We start from the raw sequence: 18840 nt of genomic DNA on the forward strand, positions 1-18840 counted from the left end.
ATCTTTTTTGTTTCCTTGCTCTTCTGTATCCTCCCATAGAAATGTAGGTAAATATAATGAAAAATATGTGGGGCTACATCCCGAGATGGATGGTAAGTTGAAATAAAATGGCAGTTAAGAATCACTTCTTTCAAATTGCTGCAGGTAAGTGTAAAACGGTAATATAAGCACCAGAAATAAAATCAGAAGGGCCAAAGCACAGAGCAAAATGGCACTAGCTGGAGACATGAAGAATAATAAGTAATCATTCTGAAAATGCACTAGTACAATGAAGAGGGTTTATATGGTTATTATATAGAACGGGAATAATATGGAAAAAGGCTTCTGGGAAGTGTTTTTATACCTCTTTGTTCTGATGGTCCTCACCAAATGCTGCACTAGGATAGTTACAGAAATGGTAGGAGACCTGCATCCTGAGAGTTCCTGTCATTCATCAGGACCCTGTTAAAATGAGAACGTAATGTACTGAATAGAGAGCTTCATAGGATCCATCCTGTATCTGGTGCTCTTCCATGTTTCCATTATTGATCCAGAGGAGAGAATGGAAAGTATGCCACTGTTGTAAAGCTCATCAGGATGAGCTACAGTTTGTCAGATGAGCTACTTCAGAGAAGATTTTTGTTTGCAGATGTTCCATGGGAGAGCACTGTTGGTCATCATGGATCCTGAAAACATTGTCAGAGAGGAAAGGCTTCTGTGTCCAGAAAGAAAGCATGCCAGAGGCAGATATATCCTTTAAGGTTGTTGCAAGGGGTGAAACCTACCACCCATTTTCCACACTGATGTTTGACAAAGTAATAATAAAGTTAAATTAGATTATATGAAATTAATGTTAGACTGTAGGAAGTGTTTTAGTATGGCTGGCATAAGTAAACACTAGAATTGTTTTCCCTATCACTGCAGGCCTTCAAGGCTGTGTGATCAGAAACTTCATAAATCTATTTAATCTTCACTCAGAGAAAGAAATTGAATTAAATGATCAACTTAACACTGCTCTGTTTTCTATGATTTTTTTTCCTTTTACTTCACACAGTGTGAGAAAGAAAGACTAATAAAGTTACAGGAGAAAATATCATTACTGTTACTGAAAATAGAGAGAAACTAATGCTGGAAAGTGTAAGTGACTCCTCTAAGAGAACCTGACAGACATAGCTAGAAGCACAGTGCAGGATTCTGAGATCTAGTTCAGTCCAATAACATGCTCCATTAGTATTCCTGAAAGAGTTTCACTGGAAGACTTTGGTGTAATATCACTACTTTTCTTTGGTTATAATACCATTCCTTCTTCTGTAGCTCTTTTTCCCAGATCTGTTGTGTTCGTGTTCTCTTTCACAGTTGTTGTGTCTTTAGAATTTCTTGTTTAATACAAATGAACATTTAATGAAACATTTACTGGCAGCACATTTTATCAGCGATGAATAAAGCATTTGCCACTATGTGCTACAAATTCCTCATCTGGTACTTCTTTTGTAGTTCACTTTATTAGAAGTTAAAGATGAAATGCTCTTGGGCCATCGCATTTAATTGTAGGATTCTTCCATGCAATATGCAGTGTAGTTGCTTGTTGTTTTTATCTTATATGGATGCAAAGGCTTCTTGAGGACAGATTAGGGAAAAAGGAGACAGCTGGCTAGATAGCTGTTTTCCATTGTTTCTGTATTAGAGTCCAAGTGGAGACCGAATTCATAACACAAAATTAATTTCCTTCAAAGAGTAATATAAAGTAAGCCTTTGAGTATAAAGAACTCTTCCACAAAATGCACACTTTTTAATGTGTCACCAGTTTGACAGAGTGGTGGATGGAGCTCTGGTGTTGCCAGTGCCTCCCAAGGCACTCATTCTTGTGATATACTCTGTAACACTGCCTAATTTGCACTAATTTCTGCTATCTAAAGGGTGATGAGGAATACGAGTAGAAGCCTTTTCTCTCATCCTCTTCCAATCTCTAACCGCCTCCAAAGCACGTTTAGATGCCTGCCTGGGAGGACAGCCAGTGCCCCTTGCCATAAGCAGGCCTCTGCCATGGCTCCCATGAAGGGAGGGCACACCAGAAGGTTCCAAAATCACTGCATTACCACACCCTTCCAGACCCCAGGCCTGGATGTGCTGTCCATGACCGGGAAGCTGCAGGCCTGGGCAGGAGTCAGCAGAGTTCACAGGCACCTACACTCACATCACCTATAGCACAGGCTGTGGGAAGGACACGGTGAGAATGCTTCCTGATCTGCTATAACAAGGGGTATAGTAATGTGGACCCCTCATATATCTCACAAGGCACTACCGAAAAAGCAACTGTACACAGACATACAAGATATAAGTTTTATTTTTTATTCTGCACAAGAGTCAAAAATACTACCCAGAACTACATCAGAATTCACAAAAGTCATAGGCAAACCCCCAGGATTTGCAGGTAGCCCACGAAGAAGGGCTCTACCACTCAAAAGTGCTTACCAGGTTTTTAAAATATGTTTTGGAAAACATTTATCATTTATTCAGGGAATATCCAGGCATCTGGTAACTTAGATGGTTGCATATAAGATGCGATAGAAAACAATTTATAAATATGATCATTTTTATGAATTGCTTCCATAACTCCTGATTTGTTAACACTTATCACTGTTGGATTTACTTTCCAAACAACAGAACTATATGGGGCTAAATTTATATGTTGTGCTATGCATTTGATTAATGTTCTCCATTTACATAGTATTTTCAAAGTATTATTGCTGAAATAATACTGGGTTATCAAGGTATTTTAAAGGAGATTGAGGTTATCCTAACAGTTTTGAAAAGTCATTTCACAGAGTTCTATTTTTACAGCTTGTTTTTCATTGAACTTTCCTAAAGTGCAATTTTATGTAAATAAAAATAATCTTTTAACCCTAATTTAAACTTATACACAGGTTTCATTTTAAAAACATTTGTTTTTAAATATAAGAACTTCTTAGGAGAAAATTTAGTGTTTGTGGAAGGGAGGAACTAATTGCTTTGGCTTGAGTCAAGTGTTATGTGAATAGGCAACCTGTGTTCGTCATGATCCCTGTCTGCCAAGTTTAGTAGTGTGCTTCTGTCTTGATCTTCAGCAATTCATTTTCTTGGTCCTTATTTGGTTCATGTGCCTCTGTCCTGATTTTCTTTTCCTTCCAGAGTTCAGCTCTCTTTAAGTATAGGTCATATTTTTATGAATCTATGCCTTTCAAGTACTGAGCAACTTCTGCAAACTAAGGATACTGATCACATGCTGTATTTTAATGATCCAGATCTTATTTCAGTTGTAAGTAGTGGCAAAAGTCCCACACTATGAAGATGTAAATAAGGGACAAGATTTCGATGTTTTGGTTTTTTCCCCAGTTGTGTTAAATTGGTCTCACAATGGTTTCTTGTTTCTTAAGTATGTCTGTAAGTCAGACTTAACCTGCTTACAAATTCAGAACTGTCCCACACAATTACATAAGTATTTATTTTTTCTAGATGTAATTGTGAAAGTGTCTGATTAGGAGTCAATATTTCTATGTGGCTGTTTTACTAGTAGAGCTGCAGCTTGGTAGCATCACACTAAATAAAAACGTTTTGTAATTAGGTCTTTATTTCTCAGGGAAACATTCCTGTGAAAGGAACCCCAGAAAAATTCACTCTTTCTTTTCCTGTCTTCTCTGTATCTCTGCTCACTCTTCTCTGATCTCTCCTTACTCTCTTCTCCTCACTTGGAAAGTATTCTCCTCTTATACAACCACATAAAAAGCTCTCTCAGCATTTGGGAAGAGGCACAAAGGTTATGGTTCAAGTGGTTTGCCCTCACGTATATGACGTCATTTGGAGAGCTGGTGGGGGACGACTCTCTAGCTCTGCAGTGAGCTGCACTGAGATGGAGCCAAGGGCCAGGGCAGCCCCACCATCCTCCGGGCCAGGGTTGCACTTCCCTTGGACTGCTTGTGATGCCAGGCCGTGGGATACAGCTCTGCAGAAAGAAAGAGTGATAATAAATATATAACAAGCAACTGGTGAGGAAAACTGAAGAGATTTGTGGGGGACTGCTGTATACCTGCAGTGAATTTCAGGGCACAGAGATAAGTGTTGTGCAGAAAAATCTTGTTAAAATCCACAGTCTGGAGGCTGGGAATAGACTGTTGGAATAGCCTATGCCCGTTTTCTGGTGCCAGTGGTGCAAAGGCTGGACAGGTGCATGCAGATGAAATAACATAAATAGTTTGTCTGTAGGGGGAGAATAAAACATGGAAGTAGATGTAGAAGTGAGAGAAGCCAAGGAAGCTATAGGCAAAATAAATCTAAGATGGTAGAGAAGGGCCCCAAGTTATTACAAGAGAGAAAAAACCCAGCTTATTTAAAACACTTCCGAATTTCTGACCTGGATATCCTTAGTCTTTCCAGGTATCTCAGCATAACATGATTATATTGCTACTCTATGGCCAGATTTTACCATCCAAGGAGTCTTTCTGCTGTGCCTTTTGCAAACGGTCTTGTCTATCTTGCATTGGCCTCTTTAGCGACCAGCGCGTTTGTAGCAAACGTGGGTAGAGCCCTTCCCAAATCTTTGTTCGCAAAGCCCAGCCATGATGGCCAGATTTGTAATTTCTGAATACTGGGCTTAAACAAACTCAAGGATGAGTCAATATCGCAAGGCAGATATGAAAAACAGATCTGGTAAATGAAATTTGGAATCCACTTAAATATATAAATATTTGTGCTTTTTTAAATAGAGAATGTTAAGTAGCATATTAATCTTTCTAGAAGTTACCTGGCAAACATATGTCTCAATTAATTAATTAGACTAATATTTGAATAGTTATTATTAGTTTCATTTTTAGATTCTTCTGGATTTAGAACTAAACAGTTATATCTCTGTAACTGAACATCAGTTCATAATTATTTGTAAGTCTTGACATATGTCTTTATATCATTAAGTGACTTTCTCTGCATATCTGTTCTTGACATGATAAAGTTTTTTGTGTATTTTCTTTAAAAAGCAAAACTGAGTTGCTGTTCATGGACAGTCACATGGTGATTTGATTGTGAACTTAGTACATTTTTAATTCCTAGTCTGAATGCCAGAACATCAACTGTAAAACATCAATTGTCTTTAAAGGACAAATAGGCCAGTTTTAAATGGTTTATGCACTTCTAAAAATAGAGTAGAAGTTGAATAGTTTGTAAAGTAACTTTGAACAATTTTGTAAATATTCTACAATAATTCTGTTATCTTGTGGGTAGGTAGCAGCCTCTTTCTTTCTTATGAGCATCTCTAAATAATTTTGGTTAGGACTGCAAAGTGCAATGTTTGTTCAGGGCACCTTTTGCCTTCTTGCATCAATGGTGAACAAAGATGCCTACTAACTGTCTCAGATTTTTTTTATATCTATCTTAAAAGCACTTAATTCCCAGAAGGACTCAGAATTGTTACATTGCTGTATGCTATGATTAAGGTGTGTTTGTAGAGTGTGTCAAAGTTGCATTTCAAAAGTCATTTAAAATCAGTTCTCATAGACATTTAGATATCTGGGAACTAACTTACTAGACATTTTTAAGTATACTCTTTGGCTTTATCTGCATTTTAGGCAGCTAAGTCTACTAACAGTTTTCCTAGAGCTGCTTTTCAAAGAACCTTAACTTTTTAATTTAGTGAGTTTCATTCTTTTCAACTCACTAATCCATAAAAGCTAAATGATAAAGTGCAAACCCTGCTTAATGAATTTACTGATAATCAGCTTGCTCTTCTTAGCTTTATGGATCCTTTGGGATTAATCTTTACACCACAGGAGTCTTTTGCTTACAGTTTGAAAATTAGTATCATATAACATTTATGCACCTTTGAGTATATTACTCATGATGGATTACTGTAAAAGAAATTGTGAAATTCAGTTTGTGTATCAGTATGCTGTTAACTGATGAGCTCAGAACTATTAAAATATCTTTCCTCCTTATCAGCTTAACTTCATAGGCTCCTTTATCAGTGGAGCACTAGATATCCTTTAAATCTGTGATTTTACAGGGGAATTCCTTCCAGTACTCTAAGAGTAACAATATTTAAATGTTTAATACAAGGGCAGAAGTACAGTTCATTAATGGAACTGAAGATCTTTCTCTTTTTCATGCAGATGAGATGAGAGGCCACATATTCAGGCCAGTTAAATGCAGGAGGCACATTTGACTGGACTAGAAGTAGGGATAATTGGATTTTCCTCCTCATTTTTTTCTTTAAGCATAACATTCACTTTTGTCAAATCACCTTTTACCTTTTTATACTTCTCTTATCCTCTATCTCATTTATTTTGACTGGAGACTTCTACGCAACTGTCTATCTGCTCCACAATGGGCCCTTTTCTTCCTTTTGGGCTTTATGAAGTGTAGGATGAAATGCAAGTATAAAAACAGTATATATTAAAGCATACTTCTTTTCTAATCCTAGCATTACCAATTCAAGTAAATTGAACAGCAGGGACATAAACCTTTCCCCAGTGTTCAGTTGAATCATATTGATTCCTTTGCTCACGTGGTTTAAGCTTTTCTCTCATTGTTGTGCTGTCTCATCTGGCAGTTTAAAATATTTTATTCCCAGATTAATTAGGTTTTCATTTGCCTTTTTTAAACAGCACATGTCCTCTCATGGCCCAGTTATTTAATAAACCAAAATTGTATCTCATTACATTATTTTGCTCTTTCAATTTTAGTACCACCTGCAGATTTCAAATTCTTACTTCCAGTACTCTCATCCGAATAATTTATGCAGAATACTATGAATAGCAACAAACCAAAACCTCATGACTCTGTGATACTCCAATGCATTATCCATTTCCAGACTGAAGGCTGATCTAAAGACTGTCTTTCCCTGGAAAATGTTTGGTCCACAACAGAGCAGTATCAGGCCAGGAAGCTCATGAGTCCAACATTTTGAAGGCAGTCAGTGATGGAAAAACCACGTCAGTTAAAGTTTATTGAGCAAGTTCCACTGCTGGTAGTGTGATAGCTACATAACTAATAAAATAATTTGAAAGAGACAAGAAACTGACACTGAGAGGGTTTATTTTAAATACAGAAACACATCTACAGTTCAAGGTAGCTAACAGACATGAAGAATATTTGAATGCAGCACTATAGTAGCAGTACTATAGCTATTAATGATATCAATTTAACATGCAAGTAAAAGGTAAATCCTCATTTCCCTGCAGTGTTGTAGTAAACAGAATACAAACTGAAGACTTGAAGGTGGAGCAGGACTGTTTTGTCAGTACAACAGTATACAGAGAGGCTGAAGTCTTCGTACCAGCATCTACATAGTGTTTTATCTACTGTCTTCTGTCTCTTTTCCCACTTTTATTTCTTAGACAACTTGTCTGAGTTGATTTTATCCTGTAAAAATAATTCCAGTGGTAGAGTTAGCCTTAAACTTCTTATATTGTGTAGACTACTTGGCACTGTTAGGCCATGGCAAAATAAATACTACTAGTTTCTGCCCACTGAGTTTCTGTCCAGTGGTAGCACTTCTTGGACTGACTTAAGACCAGAACATCATCCACATAAACTGCACCACTATGCCATCTTTACCTGTCATCTTCATCAAATTTCTCTATATATGTAGGCAGAAGTGCTTTCTTCAGCCTATTGCTCCACTGCTAGCATCAGGAAGAAGACTGGCACCATTCTTTCTATATGGTTTCTATATTAAGAAAGGCTGAGTGTTGTTCCAGCAGTGTTATGAGACCAGTGTCCAGAGCTGGCTTAAGGTAAAGAAATAATAAAAAAAAAATGTGCATAAATGTCCATAATCTTCTGGAGACAGTAAAGAGGCCAGGAAATTAAAAGTCTGCATGTGATGGGGGAGGGTATGTGTGACTTTTTTAATAAAAGATGAAAATCCAGTAGCTCTACTGAGTCTAGACAGGGAATTTTGGCACAGTCTGATTGGTGCAGGCAGACTGCTAACTGTCATTGCAGATAGAAAAGAAAGAAATCTGCTACAAAATAGAGGAATTAGAATGATTGAGGGAAATTACATTAAGGGAAGAGACAAACATTTCAGGGAAATGGGGAAGAGTCATGACTCCAGGCAATGATCATGATGGCTGGAGGGGCAGCAGCCCCATCAAAACACCTGCAGAAAGCACCCATCATGGCCATAGCTGTGACTAGTGTCAGGCTGGTTTTTCAACATGTGCAGACTAAAAAGCTACTTGTACACCAAGCTGTTGCCTGGGTAGAAGTATTTAAAGACATAACCATGGGCAGAACATGTAAGGAATGAAGCCCATGTTATGTTTTGTGTCATTATATAGCAGAGGTACACTATCCTCTAAACTGCTGGACATGGCTATACAGCGAATAGTGTGTGCATTTCAAGTCTCAGAACAAAGTTAATTTAAGTGACCTGAGCCATCTTTTGATGAGTTCTGAAAAAGAAACAGGAAATACAATACAAAATACTGTTAGACACATGGAGAAAGTAACCAGAAAAGTAGAACATAAAATTATAAGCTATACAGGTCATTGTAATTTGATAGGATTATTATACATAAATACTGAAAATTTTACTTAATTTTTCTTTTTATTCAACTTTGCAGTCACAAAACACTCACCGTGTTCAAAGTAATAGCCATTAACACAGGGTACTTGTTTTGATTTTAGGACCATGCAGACAAAGGATCCATAATCAAATCTCAGGTGCTTCTTACCCCCTTGCTTCAAGTAGCCAGTCTCCAGGATGGCATCTATCCAGATGATAATGCATCACTGTAAGATTGCTCAGAATACATAATGGTCTTGGGCTAGCATTGGCTAGTACAAAAATAAAATCTTGTTGCAGGAGTTAAGTCCCTGAAAATTCATTTTAACATTTCTGATTTCTGTTGGGATAAGTAATTAAATATTAATTATTAATGTTCCTCTTCTTTTTACAGTGAAATTCGAAATCTTAGAAACTTGGATTACATAGATCCAGACGCGTTTAAGAACCTCCCAGTTCTGAAATACCTGTAAGTATTTAGCAACTGTAACAAGTTGGCACTTAAATTTCACAGATGACTCCTTACATTATAGCAGTTTTATTTCTTTAAGTTTCATTTTGGAACTGATCGCCATGTTTTTCCCTGTTGCTTTATTTTAATGACAGAAAGCCAGATAGGGTATGGATTGGAATTTTTACTACTTTTGTAAGAAAGGAAAACATTCACAAATTCATCAGTAATTTTTCCATTTGTTTTATTGATTAAATATCTAGAACACACTAATGTTCCTTGGTAAAATTCCACAGCAACTTTCTTCTTATGATAAGTGCTGTCATACTCTATTTTTGTAGGGAATAGTGGGAAGAAGGGACACAACAGATATATACTTATCTTTTTGCTAGATATTTACACAGGATTTTAAAGCAAACCTGTCAGTCAAATGTGAAAAGCCCACCTATATACACTTGATTTCATACAACATCTATGGCAGAAAGAAACTGTGAAAAATTCCAATGAATTTCTAAAAAAACTTCTCTGATTTTGAGTAATGTTTGGAAGACACTAGGAAGGATTCCCTCGGGGGGGGGGGGGCTGGGGCAAGGAGGAAAGGTTTTTTCAGGTTTCTCCTATAGATATTAAAGTAATAAAAAAAGAAAGTAGTCAAGAAATTTCATTTCAGGAAAATAATTTTAAAGATAGAGAACTATACTTTCTTAAGTTATTTCCACTATACAGGAGTTGAGAAAGAAGGAGCATTAAGCATATCCACATTTTAAGATGGTTTCCCTTTTTAGAGCTATATGATCAGCTCTTAACCACAATGAAAGATAGAGGATTTGGGGCTCCAGACTATTAGCAGAAGCAGCCTTAAACTCTCAAGCGAAACCTCACAAGCTACTTTCCTCTGCAGATCTGCTTAGCTGTCTTATTAGTCCATATTCCCATTTTTTAGATGCTATAATTTATCATAAATCTGTTATTTTGAATTTTTTCAATTGTTCTTGCATTCTTTTATTTTGGACAGTTGATTATAAATGAATCGATTGACAATAGAGAGGATGAAATAACCATCCCACATTGTCAAACACTTTAAATACATTTTTTATTGTTGTTCAGAGATCCAGTACACATAATTTTTTTCTGTTTCTCCTTTCTTTTAGTGGTATTTTCAATACTGGACTCAAAGTATTTCCAGACCTCAAAAAAATCTACTCATTTGATGTGAATTTTTTACTGTAAGTATCCGTCCTCACAGCTGGTTAGAATAACTGCCATCCTCAGATCCCAAGAAACCTACAATGAAGGATTTTGATTTTAAGAAAAATATCAAGTCTGATAAAGAAGTTTTCCTGATGAAGAAGCTTTATTTAAATGATCATTAGTACCAAATGCGGGAAATGCCAGGTCACCTAGCACAATACATTTGATCTGGATTAGAGACATGGACACACAAGAGCATTCATGATACACAACTTCTACAGGCCTTTTGCTTTTATTTTGGTTTTGGTTTTGTAATGGCTGTGCAATTCCTGAATTAATGTGAAGTCAGAACAATGTGACACACAGGACCTGAGCTAGCATACATCCTGTTAACATGAAGTTGTCATGCTATTGACATTTATGCTGGCATGGTGAAGCAAATTGCGGAACAATTTCTTTAAGAAAGAGAATGGGAATACCAATGGGGAAGAGGAGGTCTCCCACTGTTATACTTAAAGGTGTTTCAGAAACACAGAGTTCTGCTTTGAACTCTGAAAAAAAAAAAGCAGGTGTTTCTTGGTATTCAAAAAGCAAAGACAACATCCATCTTTGTGCACTAACCTGCAATTTAAGTTCAAATTCTGGGTCGTAATCAAGACAAGGAAGAAGAGCAGCTCAGATGAAGACCTGCAGGCTGACACAAGATAAAAGTGTCTTAGTCACTTCTCGGTCCTAGAGAAGAGTTAGAAATCTTGTATTGTAGCAGTTTTCAGATGGAAGAGGATTGAATGCTGTCTGTGCTAGGCAAAAGGCTATTAAAAATAAGCAGTATTATGCGAGAAGGTGACTTGCAAAGACATAATTGATGATCTATCCCAGGCATTGTCTCAGTGCTCCTAAGGGGTGTTCTTGGTCAAGAATGGTCAGTTCCTACTGTGTTCACGGTCTGTCATTGGCAAGACGAAGCTGAGAGCAATGTAGAAATGCTGCTTGTTCTGCTAAAAAGTCTAGACCTCTAGTAAGCCATGAGATCTTCTCTCCCAAGGATCTTCCAAAACTAGAGGTAGGCCTTGTTCTAACTCACACTCCATAACCTGCAGCTGTTATGCTCACCTTGGCTGTAGGCCCCCAATCTTCAGAACTCTGAGATACACCTACATCTTAAGAACTATTAGGGAGTTTCTCAAAAGGGCTTTAGCTTAGATTAAGCTCTACTAGATTGTAAATTAGATACTACACTTACTAAGTAGAGAGAATCAAGAATTTAATAGGCTAGATGAAACAGAAGCAATTTATACAACCATTTGTGTTCTTACTTCCAACTAACTTAGTGCCTTTCTAAGTGGCAGAAAGCAAAACATTATTTTACTTCTACCTTGAATTTTTTTTGATAGAGATCACTAATAAAAGATAAATATAGGTCCTATATGCTACAGACTTTTTAAAGAGTAAACCTGTACTTTTTCAAGGGAGATATTTCTATGTTGTATATTTCTAAACATTGCAATTCAAAGAAAGGTAGCCTTTTTGTTTCTTTAATCAAGAAAAAAATGCTCTTGAAAAATAATAGGTCTCTAAATGATGAATAAGGTGTAATGCGGGAAAAAGCATTCATTATATTACTGTTTGTCTTTGAGGTCAAGCAACTTACAAGTAAATATTTATTTAGAAAAGTGAACCAATCTGAAAAACATCAAACCAATATATCTTCTGGTGAAAACCACCTATCAGTGAAAATTACTTGGAATTAAAATGGCTGTAGTACTTCTCAGTGTTAGCATATATGTATGCAGATATGTAGCACAGAAAAAAAATAAAATTGTTCCTGGCACATGGGCAATTGTTAGGACTTCTCAGCCTACAGACCTTAGGGATTCGCCTTATTAGACCACATCTAATCCACAAGCTGAAGAAAAATTTGCAAAATATTTTGGTTTCCAGACTATAATATGATTCAGGAAAAATCAGAAGAAGGACAATAAGACACTTTGCTCTGCCCTTTGTTTCTACCAGCTTTTTCCTCTCTCCTTTTTCCAGTTTAGTCGTAGTAGATCTCTTCAGTTCTTCTTTCTATCTTTTGTTATCAACAGAGTTTTGGTCTGAAAATACATAGTATTTGTTAAGACCGCAGAGTATGAGTAAAAAAGTATTTAAGAAATGACAGATAATGAAATAGTCATTTGGACAAGAGAAGAATCATTAGATTAGATCCCACAGTAAGTTATTTCACTTGTGCTAGATGCAGTTCTGTAAAGTGCAATGCCTCTGTCCTGAATAATGTATTATCTGATGTCTCATCTGACCTTAGAGAGCAGGATTTCAGCTCTAAAGCCTTTTGGGTTGTTCAATTCACCCTACAGCATTATTCAGTCTGCTAATTCTCTGGCTTATGAGACCAGGGACCTGTCTGTGACATTAGCCACTATAATCACACAGGCTGGTACACCTCAACAGGACAACAAAACCCATCTACCTCACAAACTTTCTTCCTGGATGCTGGAACATGCTCAGTTCTTCATTCCACATGTATATTCTGGCCTTAGATATAACTAAACAGGTTATTATTTTAAAATGTTTATTTAAATAAATTTAAATTTATAATATATAATAAACATTATTTTTATTAATTTTAATATTATTAATTATAATAATATATATATAATAAATTTATTTATTTAAATAAATGAAGTTTTATTTTAAACTTTCATTTATTTTCAAGGCAGAGAAAAATTAATAACAAAGATGTTTTGGAGAAGCTCTGTTGGGCAGATGTTTCATTGTGATATTTTGTCTCCTTTTTCAGTGAAATTGCAGATAATCCTTATATGACTTCAGTGCCTGCAAATGCTTTCCATGGGCTTTGTAACGAATCTCTAACCCTGTAAGTTCTTCCAGTTTAAGTCACAAAGCAATGACCTCTCTGACAATGCATATGGTAAAATGTTTAAAAGAAATTATCCCTGTCCTATTCTTTGGTAGTTTGTAACAGAGAAACACCATAGACAGGCAGCATCCATAATTTAGTTTGCATAAAGCCTGTACTTTGACAGCTATTTGAACCAGTCCTGCTGCTTTTATTAAACTGTCTTGATTAAAGTGGTTTTGGTTTTGTATGACCCTAATGCCAGTGAATGATTATATTGGAGAAAATCAAATGAAAAAGTTTGCAAAGTTTTCCCCCTGTAAAGCTACAGCATGGTTAGAACTGTGTCTAACTCTTTTTGCAACCTAAATAACTCATACCATGAAAACTAATGGATGGCAAACATTAGAAGAGTCATATTTGAAAGAAAATTGTTAAATAAAGTTCAATTATGCAAGTCATAGTCACAAGAAAGGGAGTGAAAATTACTGTAATGAGTTATGACCTGAACTGGGGGGGGAAGAGCACTAGAATGCAAATTAATGACTTCTAAAGAAATTCTAAAAAAACCCCATTTTGCTCTAAGGGAGAAAAAGAATGAACTCTAAAAATTCAGGCACGCCTGATAGTAAAATCTGTTTTGCTAGTTGTTAGTTCCTTTAGCCTTCCTTAATCAATCGTACAAGGATTTTGTTTCCTTGCTTTTAGTTTGATGGTGGGAAAGTTATAGCACAGTCTCATTCTATCATTGCTGTAAAAAGAGGTAAAACATGGCACACCTGCCACATGGTATCCTTGAATCAGGTATATTCAAGAATGCTTCTGGGCATTTGGGTTGACCTTGCACTATAACTACTTCTTCAAGAGATTAAAATTAACCCATCCATAAATGAGCTGTTGCCAAAAAAAATGATACATAAGATGTTAGGTATTCAGATATTGAAGCAACACAAAACAGACTAATTTAGTATTTTTTTTCCTTGCAGCAAACTCTACAATAACGGTTTTACCAGTATTCAAGGCCACGCTTTTAATGGGACAAATCTGGATGCTATGTAAGTAGCAGATCATTCTCTTCTTTCAGAAGAAAAAAAACAACCTTTGATGCTCATTCAAGGTTCTGAAACACATATCTTACTCTAATTACTTTTAAGGAGTAAAAAGAGGATGTTAATTTCAGACAGCAACAAAAATATTGTCGCTTAATGTCTTTTCCAGTGTGTTTTCATTTGGTATGTATATTTATAGCTCAGAAATAAAATCATGGTAGGTAATTCAGTGTAAGTTTTGTGCTGGCTTGAAGCTACAATAAAATTTTGTTTGATCAGTAACTGTTCTAAGACAATTTGGAAGATAATTATGCTGTTGTTCTTACATGACTGTTTATTTTGGTCATTACATCACTGATAATTTTAGCAGCTCTTTCACAGAAATCTCTTACCTGCATAGTAAGCTGCTGGGAGCAATTCAGAGGAACCAGTCACTTGTATCAGAAATGAGAGACACACATCTCAAAAGCGTGAATCAACCATTCCATATTTCCCTTCACCTTCTTATTGTACTTTCTGGAAAATTAATACTTAGTGAGTGAATATCCTTTTTACACCATACCCCAAATCATCTGCTTCAATCATTAACACAGAATAAATCTCAGTTCCAGAGGCTCCATTCATTTTGGCAGAGCTTACTCTGGTCCTATAGGGGCTTTCCTGAAGAGTCTGGCTGTCAATCTCATGAGTAAAGAGATTTCTTCATCATGAGCTCTTAAATTAACCAGAGAGACATGGCGATAGATATGCTTATTTTCAGTACTTTATTTCAAATTGGGCTTAAATTCTGTAAGAATATCAATAGAGTATCCTTCATGTGGTCTTAATTTTTTCAAACTTCCTTTTTTACCTTAACAGCTATCTAGGCTTAAAGTTTGAACGGTTTGAGTTAAACTAAAGATCTGAAACAGACCTTATTTTACTCACATTAGTTCAGTTACTTTGAACTTTCACATGAGAAAGGGAGTTTCCCATGACAACACACTGTTTGTACTAGTGCCTGCAGAAATCGCAAGATATAAAATATGGCAAAATGAATCCAGTGTCTTGACTGAATCCCTCTAAGCTGAACATAGCAATACTTAAAACCTTTCTAAGCCAATATATGAACTGCGTTGGCTCTTCCATTTCTTACATTTTGATGAAACACAGGTTGAAAACTATTTTGGAGCAATTTTTCTTTATGCTTCTCTGATAGTGTGCAAGTGCCACTGTTTCTGGCCTCTTTGGAATTCTCATTATTATTAAAGAATCAAGTGAAAATGTAGTTTTAGAAGATCTGGAGTTCTAAACATCTGTTATTGGACTGAGAACTAGAGAAGCAGACAACACGTACTATTTTTGTAGATACTACTTGCTTGCTTTCTTGTAGAAAAAAGTTTGTAATTAGTATTCTTTAAGGATATTTAAGTATTCTTTAAGGCTTTGAGAGTAGGGGGCAGAGAGATCTGGATAGACTCGAGAGCTGGGCAACCACCAACTACAATTAGTTTAACAAGAGCAGTTGCTCGATTCTCCATCTGGCACAGTGTAATCCTGGTTATACATACGAAGTGTGGAACAAGAGGCTGGAGAGCAGCCTTGCAGAGGGAGATTGGGAGTTGCAAGATGAACATGAGTCAGCAGTGCCCTGGCAGCCAGGAGGGCCAACCATGTCCTGGGGGGCGTCAGGCAAAGCATTGCCAGCTGGTCGAGAGAGGGGATTGTCCTGCTCTGCTCTGCACTGGTGCAGCCTCACCTCTAGTGTTGCGTGCAGTTTTGGGCACCACAATATGAGTGGGACAACAAATCATTAGTGTGTGTTCACAGGAGAACAGTCAGGATGGTGAAAGGCCTTAAGGGCAAGAACTTGAGGTCTTTGCTTGTTCAGCCTGGTGGGGAGAAGCCAACAACTTCCTCGAGAGAGGCAGTGGAGGGGCAGTGGAGGGGGAGGTGCTGATCTTTCTCTGGTGACCAGCAATAGGACCCAGGAAAATAGAATGAACCTGCATCAGGAGAAGTTCAGATCTGACATAAGGAGAAGGTTCTTCACTGAGAGGGTGGTCAGATCACTCTCATGGGGAGTGGTCACAGCACCAAGACTGTCAAAGAGCATCTGGATGATGGTCATAGTCATATGATTTTGGTTTTGGTCATTCTGCAAGGAACAGGGAGTTGGACTCCATGATACTTATGGGGGCCTTCTAACTGGTTATATGGATATGTTCTACGATTCTATGATCCTAAGTGAATCTTTCCAGAGACTGGCTATGATGCCCTAGTTAATCAAATTTAAAAAAAGAAAAAAAAAAAAAAGGAAAACTACCAACAAAACAACAAAATAACTAGAACTAGACTTACGTTCATAGCTTTATCTACCAGCAGTAAAAATGGTTTATTACAATAAACACTTTTCTAATTAAATCATTTGACATTTACTTGGAGCAAAGCACTACTCCAGATTTGCAAGGCAAGCTAGGGAGCTGAACATCAGTGGTAAAGATTTTATCTGTTTGATAAACTACACTGAAATTTCTAAATTAATTTTCTGAATTAGTTTGGTTACCATACAACAAGGTAAGGTATAATTTTGCTAAGTGCAAGCTTGGAGATTTGTTGTTTCTAGCAGCAGCATAAAGCTAATGCAAAAGGCAAATATTTCATTTTCTCTATTCTGATATTTCTAATTTGAACTTCTCTTTACCTACCATTGTACAGTTAAGGAAGTACCTGTTTTTCTCTGTGTCTGATTCAAGGGCCTTTGAACTCAACAGAAATAGGAACAAAAAGAAACTAACAGAAAAAGGGTGACGGAAATTTGAATGGGTTTGGAATGATGATCTCAAGGAGAAAAATAAGTAAAAAAGGAAAACAATAAAAAATAATAATAAATTTTTAACAAATTATTCAAAGACTCCATGTTCCATCCATAAATCAGAAGACATTTTGGGAATCTCTGAGGCTATCTTCTCCTATGCACTGTGCCTTTCTACCACTCTTGCAATATTAAAATGTCTATGAAATTCAAGGTCCAAAAAATCAATGCAGATATAGGCGTGAAAGCATGCATAAATGGTTTCCATTATCATCCTGAGCAATGGCACTACCTGATTATCTCATCCAACAAGGATGTGTGTTTGATAACAAACCACAGTACTAGTGTACAAGATTTATAGAGGCGGAGAAGTAAGAAACCAGGAATGAAGGGCAGAGAGACACTTTTACTGAAAAGCATTCATCTGAAACTTGAATCCATCATTCTAACCCATCATTAAGGTCCATAAACTGCATCACTCCTGCAGACTTCTGCAAGTGGTGCTGCTCCACCAGTGTTTATTTCTGTAAGGAAACTGGTGAGGAAAAAAGAGATTTGAAAACATATTTCCAGTGAATGGCAAAATATATTTGTGATGAGCTTTTACAGAGCTGTCTAAATTACTGAAATGGAAAGTGTGCAATCTCAAAATCTAATTATAAAAATAAACTCTAAAAGAATATATTTACTTCAGTATACACTTTCAGGGTTCACTTGGCTCAGCTCAGAGTCAAGATAAACAATTGTGTGGAAAAATTATATGATGAATCTTTAGCACTGCTTACTTACCAGTGCATTTCTTTTGCCTGTTCTCCCTTTCTTTAACCTTAATTTCATAATCCAACTGGATGCATAGATACATTAACGTGTTACATGTCCAGAGCCCATTTAATGCTGTAGTGGTGATACTTAAATATATGGCCAACACATTTATCTTCTCCTTGTTTCTTAAGCTCTGCTGCCTTATTTTAAAACTAGAAGCTGAAAGCAGGCAAGCAGACAATAATAATTCCATCAGCCAGTGAGGTGTTCCAAGTAGGAACTTTGGTAAATTTACTTCTTTTTTAACTAAGTGACCCTTTGGAAGAAAATTTTGCAAAATCTCCCCTTTTCCCTAATCTATCTGTTCATTCTTATTCCGTCATACCCCGTGAAGATAAAATTGGTTGTGCGACTGCAGTAAAACCTTATTGGTGAAATAATCCAGCTTTAAAAAAAAAAAAAACCACTAAGGAAGGTGTGTCCAGCTGCAACACAGGGCATGACATGAATGACCTTGGACTATGAAACAAGAGAAACAGAATCTTTCACACTTAAAGAAAGGTACGTGGCACTCACTATATGCTCTATAGTTGAATGGTCAGAATTTTTCATTCATATCTTTTAACCCCAGAATAAAGTACACTTTTGGTAAAAATAAAATACTTTGTAAAATTATCTTCAGATTTTTCAGTATTTTTCACTTTTTCATCTCAGTTGAAGCTTTTGAATATTTTGAATATTCAGGATCTTGTTTTTATTTTGGCACCTCTTGCTTTTCACGTTTGCTCTGCATATCCAAAATAGTATCCTTAAAGATCTCCCAGAATGCTCTCAATGATGTAATTTTTGTACTTTTGCTTTTTTTAAAGGAAGTTTTCTCATATATATTTATTTCTAGCTTTTGGAGACTATAGCTGCCTCTTCAGCTTTTTTGGTCATAGGGAGTTGCTGACTATCAATACCTGGTGGTTGCTCTTCTAAAAGAGACTTGAGGCACTAACATTTTGAAACAGTGTGCATGCCACTCAAGTTGAAATCAAAGGCTGCTTTTCCTCACGTGGACTCTCTAACCTGTTGCTTTATGAAGCATGCACAGGTAATGTCTGAATACTCAGTATCTCTGTCATGCCCTGACATGACATTGTCTGGTTTTACAAAACACTTGAAATGTCCTGTTAGTGTTTCATGCCCTCAGAATGTCCTGCTCAGCACACT

At 36.5% G+C, this 18840-nt stretch overlaps 1 protein-coding gene and 1 long non-coding RNA gene across 5 annotated transcripts in view; one reads left to right on the forward strand and one right to left on the reverse strand.

The window, feature by feature from the left end:
• Nucleotides 1-18840, forward strand: part of TSHR (thyroid stimulating hormone receptor) — a 67077-nt gene that overhangs the window by 27510 nt on the left and 20727 nt on the right. For all 3 annotated transcript variants that reach the window (XM_032691418.1, XM_032691417.1, XM_032691419.1), the window contains 4 exons: nt 8910-8984; nt 10118-10192; nt 12961-13038; nt 14007-14075. In XM_032691418.1, the coding sequence (XP_032547309.1) occupies nt 8910-8984; nt 10118-10192; nt 12961-13038; nt 14007-14075 (297 nt within the window). The remainder of the gene's footprint in view (nt 1-8909; nt 8985-10117; nt 10193-12960; nt 13039-14006; nt 14076-18840) is intronic.
• On the reverse strand, nt 3347-15249 carry LOC116788518. 2 transcript variants are annotated; one of them, XR_004357661.1, is made up of 3 exons: nt 14462-15249; nt 4043-10889; nt 3347-3958 (listed from the first exon to the last, which is right to left on the reverse strand). It is a non-coding gene; the product is annotated as an uncharacterized LOC116788518 (long non-coding RNA). The 2 variants fall into 2 exon arrangements; XR_004357660.1 differs by having other exon boundaries at nt 3347-10889.

The sequence above is a fragment of the Chiroxiphia lanceolata genome, chromosome 6 (genome assembly GCF_009829145.1).
Source record: "Chiroxiphia lanceolata isolate bChiLan1 chromosome 6, bChiLan1.pri, whole genome shotgun sequence".
Classification (NCBI taxonomy): Eukaryota; Metazoa; Chordata; class Aves; order Passeriformes; family Pipridae; genus Chiroxiphia; species Chiroxiphia lanceolata.